The sequence below is a fragment of the Heterodontus francisci genome, chromosome 4 (assembly GCF_036365525.1).
Source record: "Heterodontus francisci isolate sHetFra1 chromosome 4, sHetFra1.hap1, whole genome shotgun sequence".
Lineage (NCBI taxonomy): Eukaryota > Metazoa > Chordata > Chondrichthyes > Heterodontiformes > Heterodontidae > Heterodontus > Heterodontus francisci.
Genome location: NC_090374.1, coordinates 10,888,479 through 10,907,612, shown reverse-complemented (window position 1 = coordinate 10,907,612; position 19,134 = coordinate 10,888,479). Strand labels below are relative to the sequence as shown.

General features: G+C 44.0%; 1 protein-coding gene across 6 annotated transcripts in view; it reads right to left on the bottom strand.

Moving 5' to 3' along the window:
* Nucleotides 1-19,134, bottom strand: part of LOC137368887 (FYN-binding protein 1) — a 309,548-nt gene that overhangs the window by 154,504 nt on the left and 135,910 nt on the right. For all 6 annotated transcript variants that reach the window (XM_068029127.1, XM_068029131.1, XM_068029126.1 and 3 more), the window contains one exon: nucleotides 8,571-8,667. In XM_068029127.1, the coding sequence (XP_067885228.1) occupies nucleotides 8,571-8,667 (97 nt within the window). The remainder of the gene's footprint in view (nucleotides 1-8,570; nucleotides 8,668-19,134) is intronic.

Sequence of the window (19,134 nt, the reverse complement as noted above, 5' to 3'; positions counted from 1 at the left end):
CACTGTAATCTTGGCTAAGGCACTGACACTGGTTATCAGGCTGAGGATATAGATATACTGGGTGTATGGAGCCATGTGTATGAAGACCTGACTGTACAGCCTTGTTTCTGAGCTGCAGAATGTCAACGTTATCCACAGTGGTGCAGTGGTTAGCACCGCAGCCTCACAGCTCCAGCGACCCGGGTTCAATTCTGGGTACTGCCTGTGTGGAGTTTGCAAATTCTCCCTGTGTCTGCGTGGGTTTCCTCCGGGTGCTCCGGTTTCCTCCCACATGCCAAAGACTGGCAGGTTGATAGGTTAATTGGCCATTGTAAATTGCCCTTAGTATAGGTAGGTGGTAGGGAAATATAGGGACAGGTGGGGATGTGGTAGGAATATGGAATTAGTGTAGGATTAGTATGAATGGGTGGTTGATGGTCGGCACAGACTCGGTGGGCCGAAGGGCCTGTTTCAGTGCTGTATCTCTAAACTAAACTAAACTCTCTGATGACTGAGTTGCTGGGATTCTCCTCTTGGGGGAAATAGGGTCTCAGTAGGGCAGGACTTCTAACTATCCGTTTGGACCAGTCCCAAACCCTGGATTGGTTGAAAAGGAAGACCACCATGGACTAAATGACTACACAGACTAGCGGCCCTATGAGCTTGTAAAATTCTCCAAGCAATCATTTGATAAACATGTAGAAAGGCTTTGATTATATCCTGAAATATTTATAAATCCCTCCCTGCTACACTCTCCAGACATGAATTTCCTCCTATACTGCAATTTAATAAATTGACCCACAGTCAATTGTTCTGGACCTCACACATTGTTAGGCAAAAGACCGCAGGACACTACAAATCAGACAGTTTGATTAATTTGTGTGGTGTACCATAATAACCTCAGGTGACCTTCTTTCATATCCTGTCTTACACTTGACTTGACTTAACCCTACACTGGCAGTTCAAGTTGTTGTTTATGCCTTTGTGAAATACCTTGCGATGTTCTTTCTATGTTAAAGAATTACATAGAATATTACAGCACAGCAACAGGCCAATTTGCCCAACTGGGCTATGCTGGTGTTTATACTCCACACGAGCCTACTCTCACCCCTTTCCATCTACTCCTTTCAGCATATCCTTCTATTCCTTTTTCTCTCATGTACTACTAACATCCCCTTAATTGCCTCTCTGTTATTCCACTCAAACACTCCCTGTGGTAGCGAGTTCTCACCACTCTCTGGTTAAAGAAAGTAAGTTGTAGTTGATGATCGATCAGGACTTTGCAGAGTCTCAGGACAGCAAGCAGTCTTCTCATCCCAGAATTCAAACTACTATCAATGAACTACCAATAATTCCCCATCTCTAACTTTCTCTCCTCCTACCATTACATTACTGACTCGTACATGATTCACGTGATGGTGACTGTTAGCAGGCCATTTTAGGGAGAAGGCATCACAGCCTTCCCAACCCTTCCTCGCCTGACAACTATACAATCGAGGTTAGAAACTGGTCCTGGTTTCCTCAGTGGAAAAAGGGGAGAAAAGCACCAATTTCACAGGCTGTGTCCCTTATTGGTTTGGGCTACTTTTCAGGTTCCCCTTGTGGCTGCCTAAAACAGACATTAGGCCCTTTTCATATGTTAATGTATTTATAAATAAACTATTACACCTTAACTTTTCAGGGGTGGCCATTTCCTAAGAAACACTAGGATGAATTGGCCGAGCACCGGCTCTACTTGGGGCAGCCCAGTTTGGAAGATGGGTCCTAACTAAAACAAATTATTGCCCATCCCTAATTGCCCTTGAGAAGGTGGTGGTGAGCTGTCTTCTTGAACTGCTGCAGCCCTTGTGAGGTAGGTACACCCACAGTGCTTTTAAGAAGGGAGTTTCAGGATTTTGACCCAACGAAAGTGAAGGAACGGTGATATAGTTCCAAGTCAGATCAGTTGGATGGGAACTTGCAGGTGGTGATGTTCCCATGCATCTGCTGCTCTTGTCCTTTGAGGTGGTAGAGGTTGCGGGTTTGGAAGGTGCTGTCTAAGGAGCCTTGGTGAGTTGCTGCAGTGCATCTTGTAGATGATACACATTGCTGCCACTGTGTATCGATGGTGGAAGGAGTGAATGTTTGTGGATGGGGTGCCAATCAAGTGGGCTGCTTTGTCCTGGATGGTGTTGAGCTTCTTGAGTGTTGTTGGAGCTGCACCCATTCAGGCAAGTGGAGAGTATTCCATCACGCTCCTGAATTGTGCTTTGTAGATGGTGGACAGGTACTGGGGATTCAGGAGGTCAGTTTGCAGTGGAGTGCTGGCTTGGGGCTGCATTAGAGTGCTAAAGTGGGAGTTTTGTGACTGAGGGTAATTAAGGGTTAGTTTTATCTAAAGTCTCGTCTTTTATTTAGCAAATTAACTTAACAGTTGCTGTTTGGGTTGGAGAAGGTGAGTTTTAGACCAGCTTTAAACAGAGTTCACTCAGGCTCTGCTTGCAGCTGCACCTTGTTAATTAGATAACTGGCTTAAACCAGTTTTCAGGGCCAAAGTCAGACAGTATAAAAGTGGGCCATCTTACAGTGCTGACTTCGTTTGCACTGGAGTGCTGAATTGGGGCTGTATTAGAGTGCTAAAGTGGGGGTTTTGTGATTGAGGGAGTTTGGTGAGGAGGGAGCGAGGAGCTCCTTTCATTTCCTACCTGTCCTCAAAGAGCATGAGGGGAGTCGGGAGTTTCCAAAGAGCACAGCTGACTGGTGAGTAAGTCATGGTGGGTATTTTTCAAACTGGATTGAATTGAAAGTCATTGTTTAGCAAGACTTAGTTGATTTTTAAAAATTATAATAGTCTTCTAAAGTTTTAAATTTAAAGGGTTTAGTCATGGCAGGAGAGCTTAAAGCCATGGTTTGCTCCTCTTGCTGCATGTGGGAATCCGGGAACATTTCCAGTCCCCGGGACCAGCATGTGTGCAGGAAGTGTGTCCAGCTGCAGCTCCTGGAAGCTCGGGTTTCAGAGCTGGAACGGCGGCTGGAAACACTGTGGAGCATCCGCGAGTCTGAGAGCATTGTGAATAGCACGTAAAGAGAGGTGGTCACACCGCAGCTGAAGGGACTTGAGGAAGGAAGGGAATGGGTGACCACCAGGCAGTCCAAGAGAAAAAGGCAGGTAGGAGTCCCCTGGGGTTCCGCTTGCAAATCGGTATTCCATTTTGGAGACTGATGAGGCTGGTTCCTCCAGGGAGTGCGGACGGAGCCAAGCTTCTGGCACTGCACGCAGCCTGTCTGCACAGAAAGGGGGAAAGAGAGGAAGAGCAATAGTAATAGGGGATTCAGTAGTCAGGGGAACAGATAGGCGCTACTGTGGCCATCAACGTGACTCCAGGATGGTGTGTTGCCTCCCTGGTGCCAGGGTCTGGGATATCACTGAATGGTTGCAGGGCATCCTGAAGGGGGAGGGTGATAAGGCAGAGGTCATGGTACATGTTGGTACCAATGACATAGGTAGAAAGAGGGATGAGGTCTTGCATCAAGAATTCAGGGAGTTAGGCAGTAGACTAAAAAGCAGGACCTCTCGGGTTGTAATCTCTGGATTATTCCCAGTGCCACGTGTGAGCGAGTATAGAAATAGGAGAATAGCACAGATGAATGCGTGGCTTAAGAGTTGGTGCAGGAGGGAGGGTTTTAGATTCCTGGACCACTGGGACCGTTTCTGGGGAAGGCGGGACCTGTACAAGCGGGACGGTCTACATCTGAACCAGAGCGGGACTAACATCCTTGCTGGCAGGTTTGCTAGTGCTGTTGGTAGGAGTTTAAACTAATTTGGCAGGGGGAGGGGACGCAGACTCCTAGCAGAATAGGGACACAGCTAAACACAGGAAAGCAAACAAGTCAGAGGGAATACAGCGGAAGTAAGCTTCAAGGGAGTAAGACCAGGATGGAGGGCCTCTACTTTAATGCCAGGAGTATTACAGGTAAAATGGATGAGTTAAGGGCAAGGATTGACACGTGGAATTGTGATATAGTAGCCATCACGGAGACATGGTTGAAGGAGGGGCAGGATTGGCAGCTCAATATCCTGGGATATAGAATCTTCAGGCGAGATAGAGGAGGGGATAAAAGAGGACGGGGCATTGCAATATTAGTTAAGGAGTCAGTTACTGCAGTAAGGAGAGATGATATCTTGGAGGGGAAATCAAATTAAGCTTTATGGGTAGAGTTTAGGAATAAAAAAGGGACAGCCACATTGCTAGGTGTTTATTATAGACCCCCAGATAGTCAGTGGGAAATTGAAGAGCAAATATGTGCGCAATTCGCAGAGGTGTGTAAAAATAATAATAGGGTATATTAGGTGATTTCAACTTTCCCAACATTAATTGGGATAGTCATCATGTTAAGGGCTTAGATGGAGTGGAGTTCTTAAAATGTATACCGGAGAACTTTTTAGCTCAATATGTAGAGGATCCAACAAGGGATGGTAGATTGCTGGATCTAATTCTGGGGAATGAAGCCGGACAGGTGGTTGATGTGTTGGTGGGGAGCATTTTGATGATAGCGACCACAACATGGTACAATTTAAGCTTGTTATGGAGAAAGAAATAGACAAGTTGCAAAAAAAGGATTTGGATTGGGGGAGAGCGAATTTTAGTAAAATAAGGCAGGATCTGGCTAAGGTAGACTGGAAAGAGCTACTTATTGGGAAATCTACAGAAGAGCAGTGGGCGCCATTCAAAAAGGAAATGGGGAGGGTACAGGCTCAACATGTTCCCTTGAGGGTAATAGGTAGGAGCAGCAAGTGCAGAGAACCAAGGATGACCAGGAACATTCAGGGTAAGATGAGAAGGAAAAGAGAGGCTTTCAGCAACCAAGGATGACCAGGAACATTCAGGGTAAGATGAGAAGGAAAAGAGAGGCATTCAGCAAATACAAGGAGAGCAAATCAGTGGAAGCATTAGTGGAGTACAGAAAGTGTAGGATGGAGCTTAAGAAAGCAATTAGGAGAGAAAAGAGGGGATATGAGAAAGCTCTGGCTGGTAAAAGTAGGGAAAATCCCAATATATTCTATCAATTGGGATAACCAGGGAAAGAGGGGATGTGAGAGGGAAAATGGGATTAATGTAGAATTAGTATAAATGGGTAGTTGATGGCCAGACTCGGTGGGCCGAAGGGCCTGTTTCAGTGCTGTATCTCTCTATGACTCGATGACTCTATGACCCATTAGGGACCAAGGGGGAAATCTGTGGGTGGAGCCAGAGGACATTGGTAGGGTGTTGAACGAATACTTCACATCTGTCTTCACCCAAGAGAATGAGGATGTAGATATGGAACATAGAGAGAGAGACTGTGAGGTTCTTGAGCAAATTGTCATAGGGAGTGACAAGGAATTGGAGGTTTTGGAAGGGTTAAAAGTGGACAAATTTCCAGGTCCGAACGATTTGTGTCCCAGGATGCTGTGGGAGGTGAGGGTGGAGATTGCAGGATATCTGACCCAAATTTTTAATTCCTTTCTGGCCACGGGGGAGGTGCCAGAGGACTGGAGAACAGCTAATGTGGTCCCACTATTTAAGAAAGGTTGTAGAGATAAGCCAGGGAACTACAGACCAGTGAGTCTCACATCAGTGGTAGGGAAACTATCGGAGAAAATTCTGAAGGAGAGAATCTATCGCCACCTGGAGAGGCAAATTTGATTCGGAATAGTCAGCATGGCTTTGTCAGAGGGAGGTCATGCCTAACAAATTTGATTGAATTTTTTGAGCATGTGACCAGGTGTGTAGATGAGAGTAGTGCAGTTGATGTAGTTTACATGGATTTCAGCAAAGCATTTGACAAGGTCCCACATGGGAGACTTATCAAGAAAACAAATGCACATGGGTTACAGGGTAACTTAATAAGGTGGATTCAAAATTGGCTTAGCTGTAGGAGACAGAGAGTGATAACAGATGGTTGTTTTAGTGACTGCAAGCCAGTGTCCAGTGGCGTACCACAGGGATCTGTGCTGGATCCCCTATTGTTTGTCATTTATATAAACGACATAGATGACTATGTGGGGGGCATTATCAGTAAGTTCGCGGATGACACAAAGATTGGCCGAGTGGTTAACAGTGAGGTTGAGTGTCTTGGGTTACAGAAAGGTATAGACGGGATGGTCAAATGGGCAGAAAAGTGGCAGATGGAATTTAACCCTGAAAAGTGTGAGGTGATACACTTTGGAAGGAGTAATGTGACACGGAAGTATTCAATGAATGGCTTGACACTGGGAAGTTCCGAGGAACAAAGGGACCTTGGCGTGTTTGTCCATAGATCTCTGAAGGCAGAAGGGCAGGTTAATAGGGTGGTGAAAAAGGCATATGGGACACTTGCCTTTATCAATCGAGGCATAGATTACAAAAGCAGGGAGGTCATGTTGGAGTTGTATAGAACTTTGGTAAGGTCACAGCTGGAGTACTGTGTGCAATTCTGGTCGCCACATTATAGGAAGGATGTGATTGCACTGGAGGGGGTGCAGAGGCGATTCACCAGGATGTTGCCTGGGATGGAACATTTAAGCTATGAAGAGAGGTTGGATCGGCTTGGGTTGTTTTCGCTGGAGCAGAGAAGACTGATCGGTAACCTGATTGAGGTGTACAAGATTATGAGGGGCATGGACAGGGTGGATAGGGAGCAGCTGTTCCCCTTAGTTGAAGGGTCAGTTATGAGGGGACACAAGTTTAAGGTGTGGGGCAGGAGATTTAAGGGTGATTTGCGGAAGAACTTTTTTACCCAGAGGGTGGTGACGGTCTGGAATGCACTGCCTGGGAGGGTGGTAGAGGCGGGTTGCCTCACATCCTTGAAAAAGTACCTGGATGAGCACCTGGCACATCATAACATTCAAGGCTATGAGCCAAGTGCTGGCAAATGGGATTAGGTGGATAGGTCAGGTGTCTTTAATGCATCGGTGCAGACTCGATGGGCCGAAGGGCCTCTTCTGCACTGTATTATCCTGTGATTCTGTGAGTTACTGGCCACAGGATTCCTAGCCTTTGACCTGCTCTCGTAGCCACAGTATTTATGTAAAAGCAAAAGCGCAGACTGGGTGACCGCTTTGCGGAACATCTCCGCTCAGTCCGCAAGCAGGACCCTGAGCTTCCGGTTGCTTGCCATTTCAACACTCCCCCCTGCTCTCATGCTCACATCTCTGTCCTGGGATTGCTGCAGTGTTCCAGTGAACATCAACGCAAGCTCGAGGAACAGCATCTCATCTACCGATTAGGCACACTACAGCCTGCTGGACTGAACATTGAGTTCAATAATTTCAGAGCATGACAGCCCCCCACTTTACTTTCATTTTTAGTCATTTTTAGTTATTTTTTCTTCCTTTTTTTTTACATTCCTTTTTACATTTTTTACAATCTTTTTTTGCATTTATTTCATTTCATCTTAGTTTGTTCAGTTTGCTTACCCACTGTTTTTTTCAGGTTGTTTTTCTTCAGGTTTGCACTTGCTGCTGTTCAATATTCAGTATATTCATACCTAATCTGTACTAATGCTTTGTCTTTCAACACACCATTAACATATTGTTTGCCTTTGCTCCGTGACCTTTTGGTCAACTATGTGGCCTGGTCCAATCTGCACCTTCTCATTTGTTATCTCTTGCCCAACCCCCACCTCACTTGTTTATAATCTGTGACTTTTCTAATATTTGTCCGTTCCGAAGAAGGGTCACTGACCCGAAACGTTAACTCTGCTTCTCTTTCCACAGATGCTGCCAGACCTGCTGAGTGATTCCAGCATTTCTTGTTTTTGTCACAGTATTTATGTGTCTGGTCCAGTTCAGTTTCTGGTCAACGGTAACCCCCAGGATGTTGATAGTGGGGGATTCAGCGATGGTAACGCCATTGAACATTAAGGGACATGCTAAGATTCTCTCTCGTTTGAGATGATCATTGCCTGCCACTTGTCTGGCATGAATGTTACTTGCCACTTATTAGCCCAAGACTGGATGTTGTCCAGGTCTTGCTGCATATGGACATGGGCTGCTTCATTATCTGAGGAGACAGGAATGGTTCTGCACATTGTACAAGCATCAACGAACATCCCCACTTCTGACCTTGTGATGGAGGGAAGGTCAGTAGATGCCAGTGTTGCAGCTGTACTGGAACAGCTTGGCTAGGGGGTGCGGCTAGTTCTGCAGCACAAGTCTTCAGTCCGACAGCTGGGATGTTGTTCGGGGCCCAAAGCCTTTGCTGTATCCAGTCCCCTCAGCCATTTCTTGATATCACGTGGAGTGAACCGAATCGACTGAAGATTAGCATCTGTGATAGCAGGGACCTCAGTGTGTGAGGATGTGTTTTTGTGCCTAAGTGAGTGTGAGTGTGCATGAGAGAGAGTGTGTGTGTGTGTGTGTATATGAGAGAGTGTGTGAGTGTGTGCTTGTTTATGTGGATGGGAGAGCAGGTGGGGAGGGATATCTGTAGCAAACAGCTAAATGCAGGAGTAGTGGAGCTGTAGCAATATGCAGAATCTACAGGGCAGCCTGATAGGCACCTGGGAGTAATGAATTTCAATTGGTCAACTACTGTAAACAAAAATATCAACTGGAGTCTTACTTTACCCTCTTGTGCCATTTTACTTACATGATATCAGGTGGTTTGCTGGTCAGATGGCGAGGTGGCAGATTGGGTGCCGAGGGACCAGGTGCAGGCAGCATCTTATTGGCAGAACGGTTGGAAACTGCAAGACAGAAAAGGAAACAAAATAGCAATATTGCTGTAACTGCAACAGGTGAGAGTTTATGGAGAGCTTTGCAATCCTGAACAAACACTGTAGTAAGTAGCCTGTAGTAAGTGTCTGCATCTTGAGGAACTTCAGCTCGGCGTTGTTGAGTTGCAGTCCGAGGTGCAGACATTGCAGGGCATCAGGTAGGGGGAGAGTTACCTGGACACCTTGATCCAGGAGGCAGTCACACCCCTTAGGTTAGGTAGTGGTGCAGGTCTGGTTAGTGTTCAGGGCCAGGCGGGTGTGACTGAGTCCCACATTAATTGGGATAGGATCAAACAGATCAGGGAGGTGGATGTGTTGCTGTAAGAATATTGTGGGATTCAGGGGTTTGGATTCATGGGGCAGTGGCACCAGTATTGTGGAAAGAGGGAGCTGTTCCATTGGGACAGGCTCCACTTAAACTGGGATGGGACCAGTGTCTTGGTGAATCGAATAACTAGGGAAGAAGATAGAGCTATAAACAAAATGGTCGGGGACGGGGAAGGATTCAAGAGAGATAAAATTTATAAATCCAAAGAGATAAGATAAGGCCACAGAGCAGTATAGCAATTGAGATAAAGATAAGCAGAGTCTGACTGCAAGGGACAAAAAGTTTAATCTTAATAGTACATCAGTGAATAAGTTAAAATCGGAAAAATGATAAAAAGTTCAAATTAAAGGTGTTTTATCTGCATTAGTCGCAGGATAAATTAATGGCACAAATAGAGAAAAATGGATTCGATCCAATAGCCATTACAGAGATGTGGTTCCATGGTGACCAAGGTTGGGAACTAAATATTCTTGAACACATGATGTTTCGAAAAAATGAACAAATGTAAAAGGAGAGGTGTAACCTTGATAATAGAGAATGATGTAAGGATCGCAGTGAGAAAGTGACATGGAAGAGCAGGAAGTAGAACCAATATGGGTGGAGATAAGAAATAACAAGGGCTGGAAAATACTTGTGGGAGTAGTTTATAGGCCCCCTAACAGAAACAATACTGTTGGACAGAGCATTAAGCAAGAAATAGAGGAGTTTGTAAAAAGGTTAATGCAATAATCTTGGGACGGGAGGGGGCTTTAATCTTCATATAAATTGGACAAGTCAAATCAACAAAAATAGTTTGGAGGACGAGTTCATGGAATGCATTTGGTATAGTTTCCTGGAACAATACGTAATGGAACCAAAAAGGAAAGAGGCTATTTTAGATCTTTTCTTGTGTATTGAGACTGGATTAATTAGTAATCTCATAGTAAAGGATCATCTGGGAAAGAGTAATCATAATATGATAGAATTTCACATTGATTTTGAGAATAATGTACTTAAGTCCAAAACTAGAGTGTTAAACGTAAATAAATCCAATTACATACGTAAGAGGGGTGAGTTGGCTAAGGTAGATCAGGAAATTAGATTAAAAAGTATGATGATAGATGAGCAATGGGGAACATTTAAAGAAACCTTTCGTAATTCTGTACCAGTCATTGAGAAATAAAGACTTCATGGAAAAAGTGATTCATCCACAGCTACCTAAAGGCTAAAGCGGTTAAAGATAGTGTTAAATTAAAAGAAGAGGCTTATAATAGTGCCAGGAATAATAGTAAGCTCGAGGATTGGGAGAGTTTTAGAAACCAAGAAAGGACATGGTTTTATGAAAGGGAAATAATATTTGACAAACTCTATTAGAGTTTTTTGAGGATGTAACTAGCTGGGTAGGTCACAGAATCACCAAATTGCTACAGCACAGAAGGAGGCCATTCAGCCCATTGCGTCTGCACCAGCTCTCCGAATGAGTAATTCACTTAGTGCCAATCCCCCCCTTCTCTCCATAACCCTACACATTTTACCTTTTCAGATAACTATCTAATTCCCTTTCGATTGAACCTGCCTCCACCACACTCTCAGGCAGTGCATTCCAGATCCTAACCACTCGCTGCAAGAAAAAGCTTTTCCTTTTTTTGCCATTGCTTCTTTTACCTATTACTTTAAATCTGTGCCCACTCGTTCTCAATCCTTTCATAAGTGGGAACAGTTTCTCTCTATCTACTCTGTCCAGACCCCTCATGATTTTGAATACCTCTATCAAATCTCCCCTCAGCCTTCTACTGAATGTAGTATATTTGGATTTTCAAAAGGCATTCGATGAGGTGCCACACAAAAGGTTGTTGCTGAAGATAAGGGCTCATGGGATTAGGAGTAATTAATCAGTATGATAGGGGTTTGGTTAAAGAACAGAAAACAGAGAGTCGGAATAAACTGGTCATTTTTAAGTTGGCAGAGTGCCATAAAGATCAGCGCTGTGGCATCAGTTATTTACAATCTATATTAATAACTTAGATTAAGGTACTGAGAGTAATGATCCAAGTTTACTGATGATGCAAAGCGAGGTGGGAGAGTAAGCTATGAGGATGACACAAAGGGCAGAATCTTATCAGCCATGCAGAGGCAGCTTTGGAGGAGGGAGAGCAGGAGTTTCAGAAAGCTGTGCATCAGGTTGTCTACCTCATGTGTTCCGCCTCCGAGCAATCTTGTCATAGGTGGGGCCAGACTGGCAAAAGCTACCCGTCTGGCAGTGGCAGTTAGCTAAGCTAATTAGTGGCAATTAAATGCCCACTTGGGGGCTGATTGGTGAGGCTTCTGGAATCTTCCTGACAGCGGATGGCCACCCCCACTGAGGCCAAAGCCTGGCAGGTGGCTGGAGGTGACCTCCTGGCAGCAGACCAGGAATTAGTGAGACCTCCTTTAATTCTCCCATCCCCCAGAGCTCAGGGTGCCAGAGGCCACAGCTGTGGCCACAGGTCATCCTGTGGATGAATTCTCCCTCCAAAATAATGGCCTGGCAGCTGCAACCACACTTATTTTTACCATTTTATGAAGTCTTTGGAGGATGCCTTGAATTTATGGCGTCCTCATGGTCCCCCACCTACAGCAGCAGTGCCCACCTCGCACATTGGGCCTGCCAGCCGTCTACAGCCTCGGACACTCTGATTAGCCCTGCTCCTGTTCCTATTTCTTGTTTCCACACCCTCATGACTGTACTGGTGGGCCCCTTTTCCCTGATCCTGCTCCACTACCAATCTCCAGCCCCTTCACACTCAGCAGAAGCTGCTTATGGGTTGAGATGCTCTTTTCATGAGATCTCCATTTTGTCTCCCTTCTTGTGATACTCACCTTTAAATGCTTTTATCCCTTTAAATTTGACCTAAATGAAATTGCCTTCACTACCAGTGATGTCATCCTTAAAGTCAATGGAGTTTGCACGCAGACTGGTGGCTCATTATTCAAATTGAGTGATATTAGTACTTGGAATTCAGACGCATCTTAAAGTATGTAAACCAAATTAGAACTGTATTATGCCGAAAGAGGAAAATCTGGTACCCAGGTCCTACGCTGTACAAGAGGCCCAAAACCTTCAAGAGAGAGGGTGCAGAGGAGATTTTCTAGAATGGTACCAGGGATGAAGGATTTCAGTTTAAGTGGACAGACTGGAGAAGCTGGGATTGTTCTTCTTAGAGCAGAGATTTAAGAGGAGATTTAATAGAGGTGTTCAAGATCATGAGGTGGTTTGACAGAGTAGATCAGGAGAAACTGTCTTCAGTGGCAAGAGGGTCAGTAACCAGAGGATACAGATTTAAGGTAATTGGTAAAAAAGCCAATAGAAGAGGAGGAGAATTGTTTTTTACACAGCAAGTTGTTGTGATTTGGAATACATTACCTGAAAGAGCAGGGGAAGCAAATTCAGTAGTAACTTCCAAAAGGGAATTTGATAAATACTCGAAAAGGACAAATTTGCAGGGCTATGGGGAAAGAACAGGAGAGTTGGACTAATTAGATAGTTCTGCCAAAGAGCCGTCACAGCCACAGTGGGTCGAATGGCCTCCAGCTGGTCTGTATGATTCTATGATATGAAAGAATACATCTAGGTTGTGGGCTCCACGGGCTGGGAAATTCCTCAGAGCTCCTCCTGCTCCCACTAGCGTTATTTGGCCGGAAGTGCAATGTAAACCCTAACTCATGGTGAAGTAACCGTGACAGAGCCGCAGTTATTACCCACCACAGTTATTATGATGGTAGTAATGGGACTCCTTGGGGAATATTTGAGTAATAATAACAACTTGCATTTATACAGCACCTTTAACATAATAAAACATCCCAAAGGCACTTCACAGGAAGATAAAGCAGAGAAAGTTGACACCGGGCCACATAACGCGATATTAGGACAGGTGACCAATAGCTTGGTCAAAAAGGTATGTTTTATGGAGAAAATGGAGGTTTTAAAGGAAGAGCAAGAAATAGAGAAGTTTAGGCAAGGAAATTCCAGAGCCTACAGTCTCAGCAGCTGAAGGTACGGCCACCAATGGTGGAGCAATTAAAATTGGGAATGTGCAAGAGGCCAGATTTGGAGGAACGCAGAGGATTGCCAGTGTAATGCACATGTTTAAAAAGGGGGAGAGGGATAAACCCAGCAAATACAGGAGGTTGAGTAGATTAGGATTATTTTCATTAGAAAAACGGAGGTTGAGGGGGGACCTGATTGAGGTGTACAAAATCATGAGAGGTATAGACAGGGTGGATAGCAAGAAGCTTTTTCCCAGAGTGGGGGATTCAATTACAAGGGGACACGAGTTCAAAGTGAAAGGGGAAAAGTTTAGGGGGGATATGCGTGGAAATTTCTTTACGCAGAGGGTGGTGGGTGCATGGAACGCATTGCCAGCGGAGGTGGTAGACGCGGGCACGATAGCGTCTTTTAAGATGTATCTAGACAGATACATGAATGGGCAGGAAGTAAAGAGATACAGACCCTTAGAAAATAGGCGACAGGTTTAGATAGAGGATTTGGAGCGGCGTAGGCTTGGAGGGCCGAAGGGCCTGTTCCTGTGCTGTAATTTTCTTTGTTCTTTGTTCTAATACAAAATTAATTGGTACTTGAAAAAAATACAGATTAATAAATGGAAATCATAGACTAACTTCTGAGTTCTTTAATGAAGTAATGGAAAGGTTGATGAAGGTAGTATTGTTGACTTGTGTATATAGACTTTCAAAAGGTGTTTGACGATGTACTATATAAACTATATAATAGACATATTACCAAAATTAAAACCTGTGGGATTAAAGGGACAGTGACTGTGTGAATACAAAATTGGCTAAGGGAAAGAAAGTATTGTTTAACAGTTGTTTTACAGACTGTAGAGAAGGATCCAGTGCTGTTCCCCAGGATTTGGACCACTGCTGTTTTTGATACATATTAATGACCTGGAAAGGGCATAATTTCTAGCTTTCAGATGATACAAAATTCAGAATTAAAGTAAACAATGAGAAGGATAGTAAGAGACAAGAGGGGATGTAGACTGGTGAAATGGGCAGACACATGGCAGATGAAATTTATTGCCGAGAAGTGTGAAGTGATACATTTTCTTAGAGAAAATGAGGAGTGGCAATATAACCTAAATGGTACAATTTCAAGATGGTGCATGACCTGGGGGTTAATGTTCACAAATCTTTGAAGGTGGCAGGGCACAAGTTGAGAAGGCTGTTAAAAAAGCATATGGGATCTGTGGCTTCATTAAAAGAGGGATCGAGAACAAAAGCAAGGAGGTTATGCCAAACCATTACAAAACACTGGTTAGGCCTCAGCTGGAGATCTGTATTCAATTCTGGGCACCAATTTAGGAATGATGTCAAGGCAGAGATTTACTGGAATGGTTCCAGAAATGATGGTCTTCAGTCATGCAGACTGGGGTTGTTCTCCTTCAAAGAGAATAGGTGAGGAGATTTGATAGAGGTGTTCAAAATCATGAAGGATTTTGATTGAGTAAATAAGGAGAGACTGTTTCCAGTGGCAGAAGAGTCAGTAACCAAAAGACAGGTGATTGGTAAAAGAACCAGAAGTGACATAAGGAAACATTTTTTCTACACAGCGAGTTGTTATGATCTGGGATGCACTTTGTGAAAGCAGATTCAATAAACATTCAAAACAAAATTGTATAAATATTTGAAAGGAAAGCAGGGGTGTGGGACTAATTGGATAGCTCTACCAAAGAGCAAGCACAGGCACAATGGGCCAAATGGCCTCCTTCTGTATCATTCTTTGATTCTGTGATTTTAGAGGGTTGTAGGGTTGGAATAGGTAACAGATATCAGGAACGGGCGAATTCATGCAGGCAACTGAAAAGGAGGATAAGAATTTTAAAATCGAGGTGTTTCTGGACAAGGAGTCAATGTAGATCCGAATGAGATGATTGCCTATAGATTGACTGCTCGGGTATCCCCCTCAGCATAGATCTTCTTTTGAGATATGAAAGATTCTGCGAGCCCAGGAAGTTTCAGTTTCCAATGTGTAGGCAGCTGGTGTGATACCGCTGAGCGCTAACTGTATCACTGACTCCAAACACAAGTAGAAGCCACTACTATAACTGAAATGATGTTTCAGATAAAATTTCTGCCATCAGTGTTTTTTTTCTACTTTACATCCTGTGTTTTTTCAGCGCTGACTCAATAGCTAATATTTAACTTCCACTCCCTCAACCAACAAGTTGTATTAATATAGTTCCTTTTAAAAAACAGGGGCGGCACAGTGGCGCAGTGGTTAGCACCGCAGCCTCACAGCTCCAGGGACCCTGGACTCTGGGTGCTGCCTGTGTGGAGTTTGCAAGTTCTCCCTGTGTCTGCGTGGGTTTCCTCCGGGTGCTCCGGTTTCCTCCCACATGCCAAAGACTTGCAGGTTAATTGGCCATTATAAATTGCCCCTAGTATAGGTAGGTGGTAGGGAAATATAGGGACAGGTGGGGATGTGGTGGGAATATGGGATTGGTGTAGGATTGGTATAGATGGGTGGTTGATGGTCGGCACAGACTCGGTGGACCGAAGGGCCTGTTTCAGTGCTGTATCTCTAAACTAAAATCCTAAGGCACTTCAGAGGAGCGATATCAAACCAAATTAGACACTGAGTCACATATGAAGATATTCGGATATTAGGACAGGTTAGAAAAAGCTTGGACAAATAGGTAGCGTCTTAAAGGAGGAGGGAGGTAGAGGCCGAGAGGTTCAGGAAGGGAATTCCAGTGCTTTGTGCCTTGGCAGCTGAAGGCACTGCTGCCAATGGTGTGGCAAGAAAATGGGGAATTCACAGAGGGCCAGAATTGGAAGAGTGCAGAACACAGCTGTTTTTGTACCGTATATCATTTTCACAGGGCAAAGAGGCATAGCAGGCAGATACTTGCAAAGCCTGGCCCTCGGGAGGCTTATGCTCTGAGACTGTCTCACTGTTTAAACCTTCCTCTCTGTGAATCCAGCTTCTGCTTCCTGTTTATGCCTCAGCAGTTCATCAGCCTCGAAGTGGTATATTCCAGTACTGCTGGGGTAATTACGTTCTGGACTAGTGATCAGAAGCCTGGACAAATAATCCAGTTCAAAAAATGGGAACTCAAATCCTACCATGGGAGTTTGAGAATTTAAATACAGTTAAAAAAACATCTGGAAATGTAAAGTTAGTATCAGTAAAAGTGATCATGAAGCTGTCAGAATGTCGTAATAACCCAAATGTTTCACTAATATCCTTTAGGGAAGGAGACTTGCTGTCCTTACCCAGTCTGAGCCTATATGTGACTCCGGTCCTGTTGACTCTTAACCACCCTCTGAACTGACCTAGTAAGCTACTCAGTAGCATCAAAATGCCACAACGAAGACGGTCCTGAAAATGGACTCCTGAACCTGATTTGCTGCCTAGAAATCGGGATGTAACACAGTTGCTACCCCTCATATTGGAAAGCCAACAGATCAGGGACGAATAAATTGGAGTCAAACGTTGGCAGGAAAAACGCTAGCTGAACAATGGGCTATCTTCAAAGAAGAGATAGTTCAGGCACAGTCTGAAGGGGAAAGGTCGGGTAAACAATTCCAGAGCTCCCTGGATGTCAAAGGAGATAGAGATTAAGATAAAGAAGAAAAAAAGATGCCAGGTAGAAATTACTATTGAGAACCAGGCTGAATATAGAAGGTTCAGAGGAGAAGTGAAAAAGCAAATAAGTGAAGCAAAGAGAGAGACTGGCAGTTAACATAAAAGGGAATCCCAAAGTTTTCTATAGATATAAAAATAGTAAAAGGGTGGTAAAAGGAAGAGTAGGCCTGATTAGGGACCAAAAGCAGGATTTATGCATGGAGGCAGGGGGCATAGCTGAGGTATTAAATAAATACTTTGCATCTGTCTTTACTAAAGAAGAAGATGCAACCGAGGCAATGATGAAAGAGGATGTAATTCAGACACTAGAAGGGTTTAAAATTGATAAGGTGGAGGTATGAGATAGGCTGTCTATACTTAAAGTGTATAATGCACCAGGACCAGATGAGATGCATCCGAAGACACTGAAGGAAGTGAGAGTGGAAATTGCGGAGGCACTGGTCACAATTTTTCAGTCTTCCTTAGACTCGGGGGTGGTGCCAGAGGGTTGGAGAATTGCGAACGTTACACCTTTGTTCAAAACAGGATGTAAAGATAAGCCCAGCAACTACAGTCCAGTCAATTTAACTTCAGTGATTGGGAAAATCACGTAAGAGTAATTCGGGACATAAATTAATAGTCACATGGACAAATGTAGGTTAATTAAAGAAAACCAGCATGGATTTCTTAAGGGAAAATCATGTTTAATGAACTTGCTGGGGTTTTTTTTGAAGAGGTAACAGAGAGGGTTGATGAGGGCAATGCTGTTGATGTGGTGTACATGGACTTTCAAAAGGCATTTGATACAGTGCCACACAACAGACTTGGGAGCAAAGATGTAGCTCATGGAATAAAAGGGACGGTAGCAACACGGATACAGAATTGGCTGAATAACAGGAAACTGAAAGTAGTGGTTAATTGATGTTTTTTGGGGTGGAGGAAGGTTTGTAGTGACCCAGGGGTCAGTGTTGGGACCCTTGCTTTTCCTGATATGAGTAATGACTTAGACCTTGGTGTACAGGGCACAATTTCAAAGTTTGTGGATGATACAAAACTTGCAAGCATTGTGAACTGTGAGGAGGATAGTGTAGAACTTCAAAAGGACATAGACAATTTGGTGGAATGGGTGGACAGGTGGCAGATGAAGTTCAATGCAGAGAAATATTCAGTGATACATTTTGGTAGGAGAGCATGGAGAAACAATATAAAATAAAGGGTACAATTCACTCATGCTTGCTGAGGGCAATTGTGGCATCCCCCACTCTGGTTCCCACTCCGTAGTTAGTGCCAGCTATGGCTCAGTGGGTAGTGCCTACTCCAAAGACTTGAGCACATAATCCAGGCTGACACTCCCAGTGCACTACTGAGGGAGTGCTGCACTGTCGGAGGTGCCCCCTTTCAGATGAGACATTAAACTGAGGCCCTTTCTTCTCTCTCTGCTGGATGTAAAAGATCCCATAGCACTGTTTTGAAGATGAGGAGGGGGGATATCCCTAGTGTCCTGACCAATATTTATCCAGTGCTCTGCTTCGAATTGTGCCGTGGAACCTTATACATCCACTTGAACAGTACAACAAGGCTCAAATCAAAGAAAAAATAAGTTAGCATAAAATTAATTAGGCCTGCTGATTGAGTCGGAGGAAGAAACAAGAAAAAGAGTCCTTGCTTCAAAAAAACTAGAATCATGGAAGCTAAGAGATTTCTCAGATGGACATAAGCGATCCCATGACACTACTTTGAAGAGCAGGGGAGGTCTCCCCGGTGTCCTGATCAATATTTATCCCTCAACCGACATCACAAAACAGGTTATCTGTCATTATCACATTGCTGTTTGCGGCATCTTGCTGTGTGCAAATTGGATGCTGTATTTCCTACATTACAACAGTGACTACACTTCAAAAGTAGCTCATTGAATGTAAAGTGGGATATCCTGAGGTCAGGAAAGGTGCGACAGAAATGCAGATTCTTTCTTCTTTACTCTCATTATTTCATCCGCTGTAACGATAATATTCAGTTGAATAATTCTGCTTGCACTAAATGTGCTGTGCAAGGCCATTTAGTTCCTCCCAGTTTATTCCGAGCAGAACAGTAAATTAGAAAAAAGAGGAAGCACGAAGGAGAAGTGATGAAAACCAAAATCAGAAGGGATAATTGGTTCCGATCGCTGATGAATTTAGTTTCTGTCCTCGATTTAATTTGAATGTGCAATCAGCTTTTTAGTTGTGACCACAACTTCTTGAAAAACTGAAATAAAAGCAGAAAATGCTGGAAATACTCAGCAGGCCAGGCAGTACCTATGGAGATGGAAGCAGAGTTGATGTTTCAGGTCAATGACCTTTCATCAGAACTGGCAAAAGTTAGAAATGTAACAAGTTCAGAGGCAGTGAAAGGGGAGGGGAGGAAAGGATAAAAGGGAAAGTCTATGATAGGATGGAAGGCAGAAGAGATTACATGACGAAAGGGGTTGAAATTCCGATTTTTAAGACTTTAACCCCCTACCTGTCCC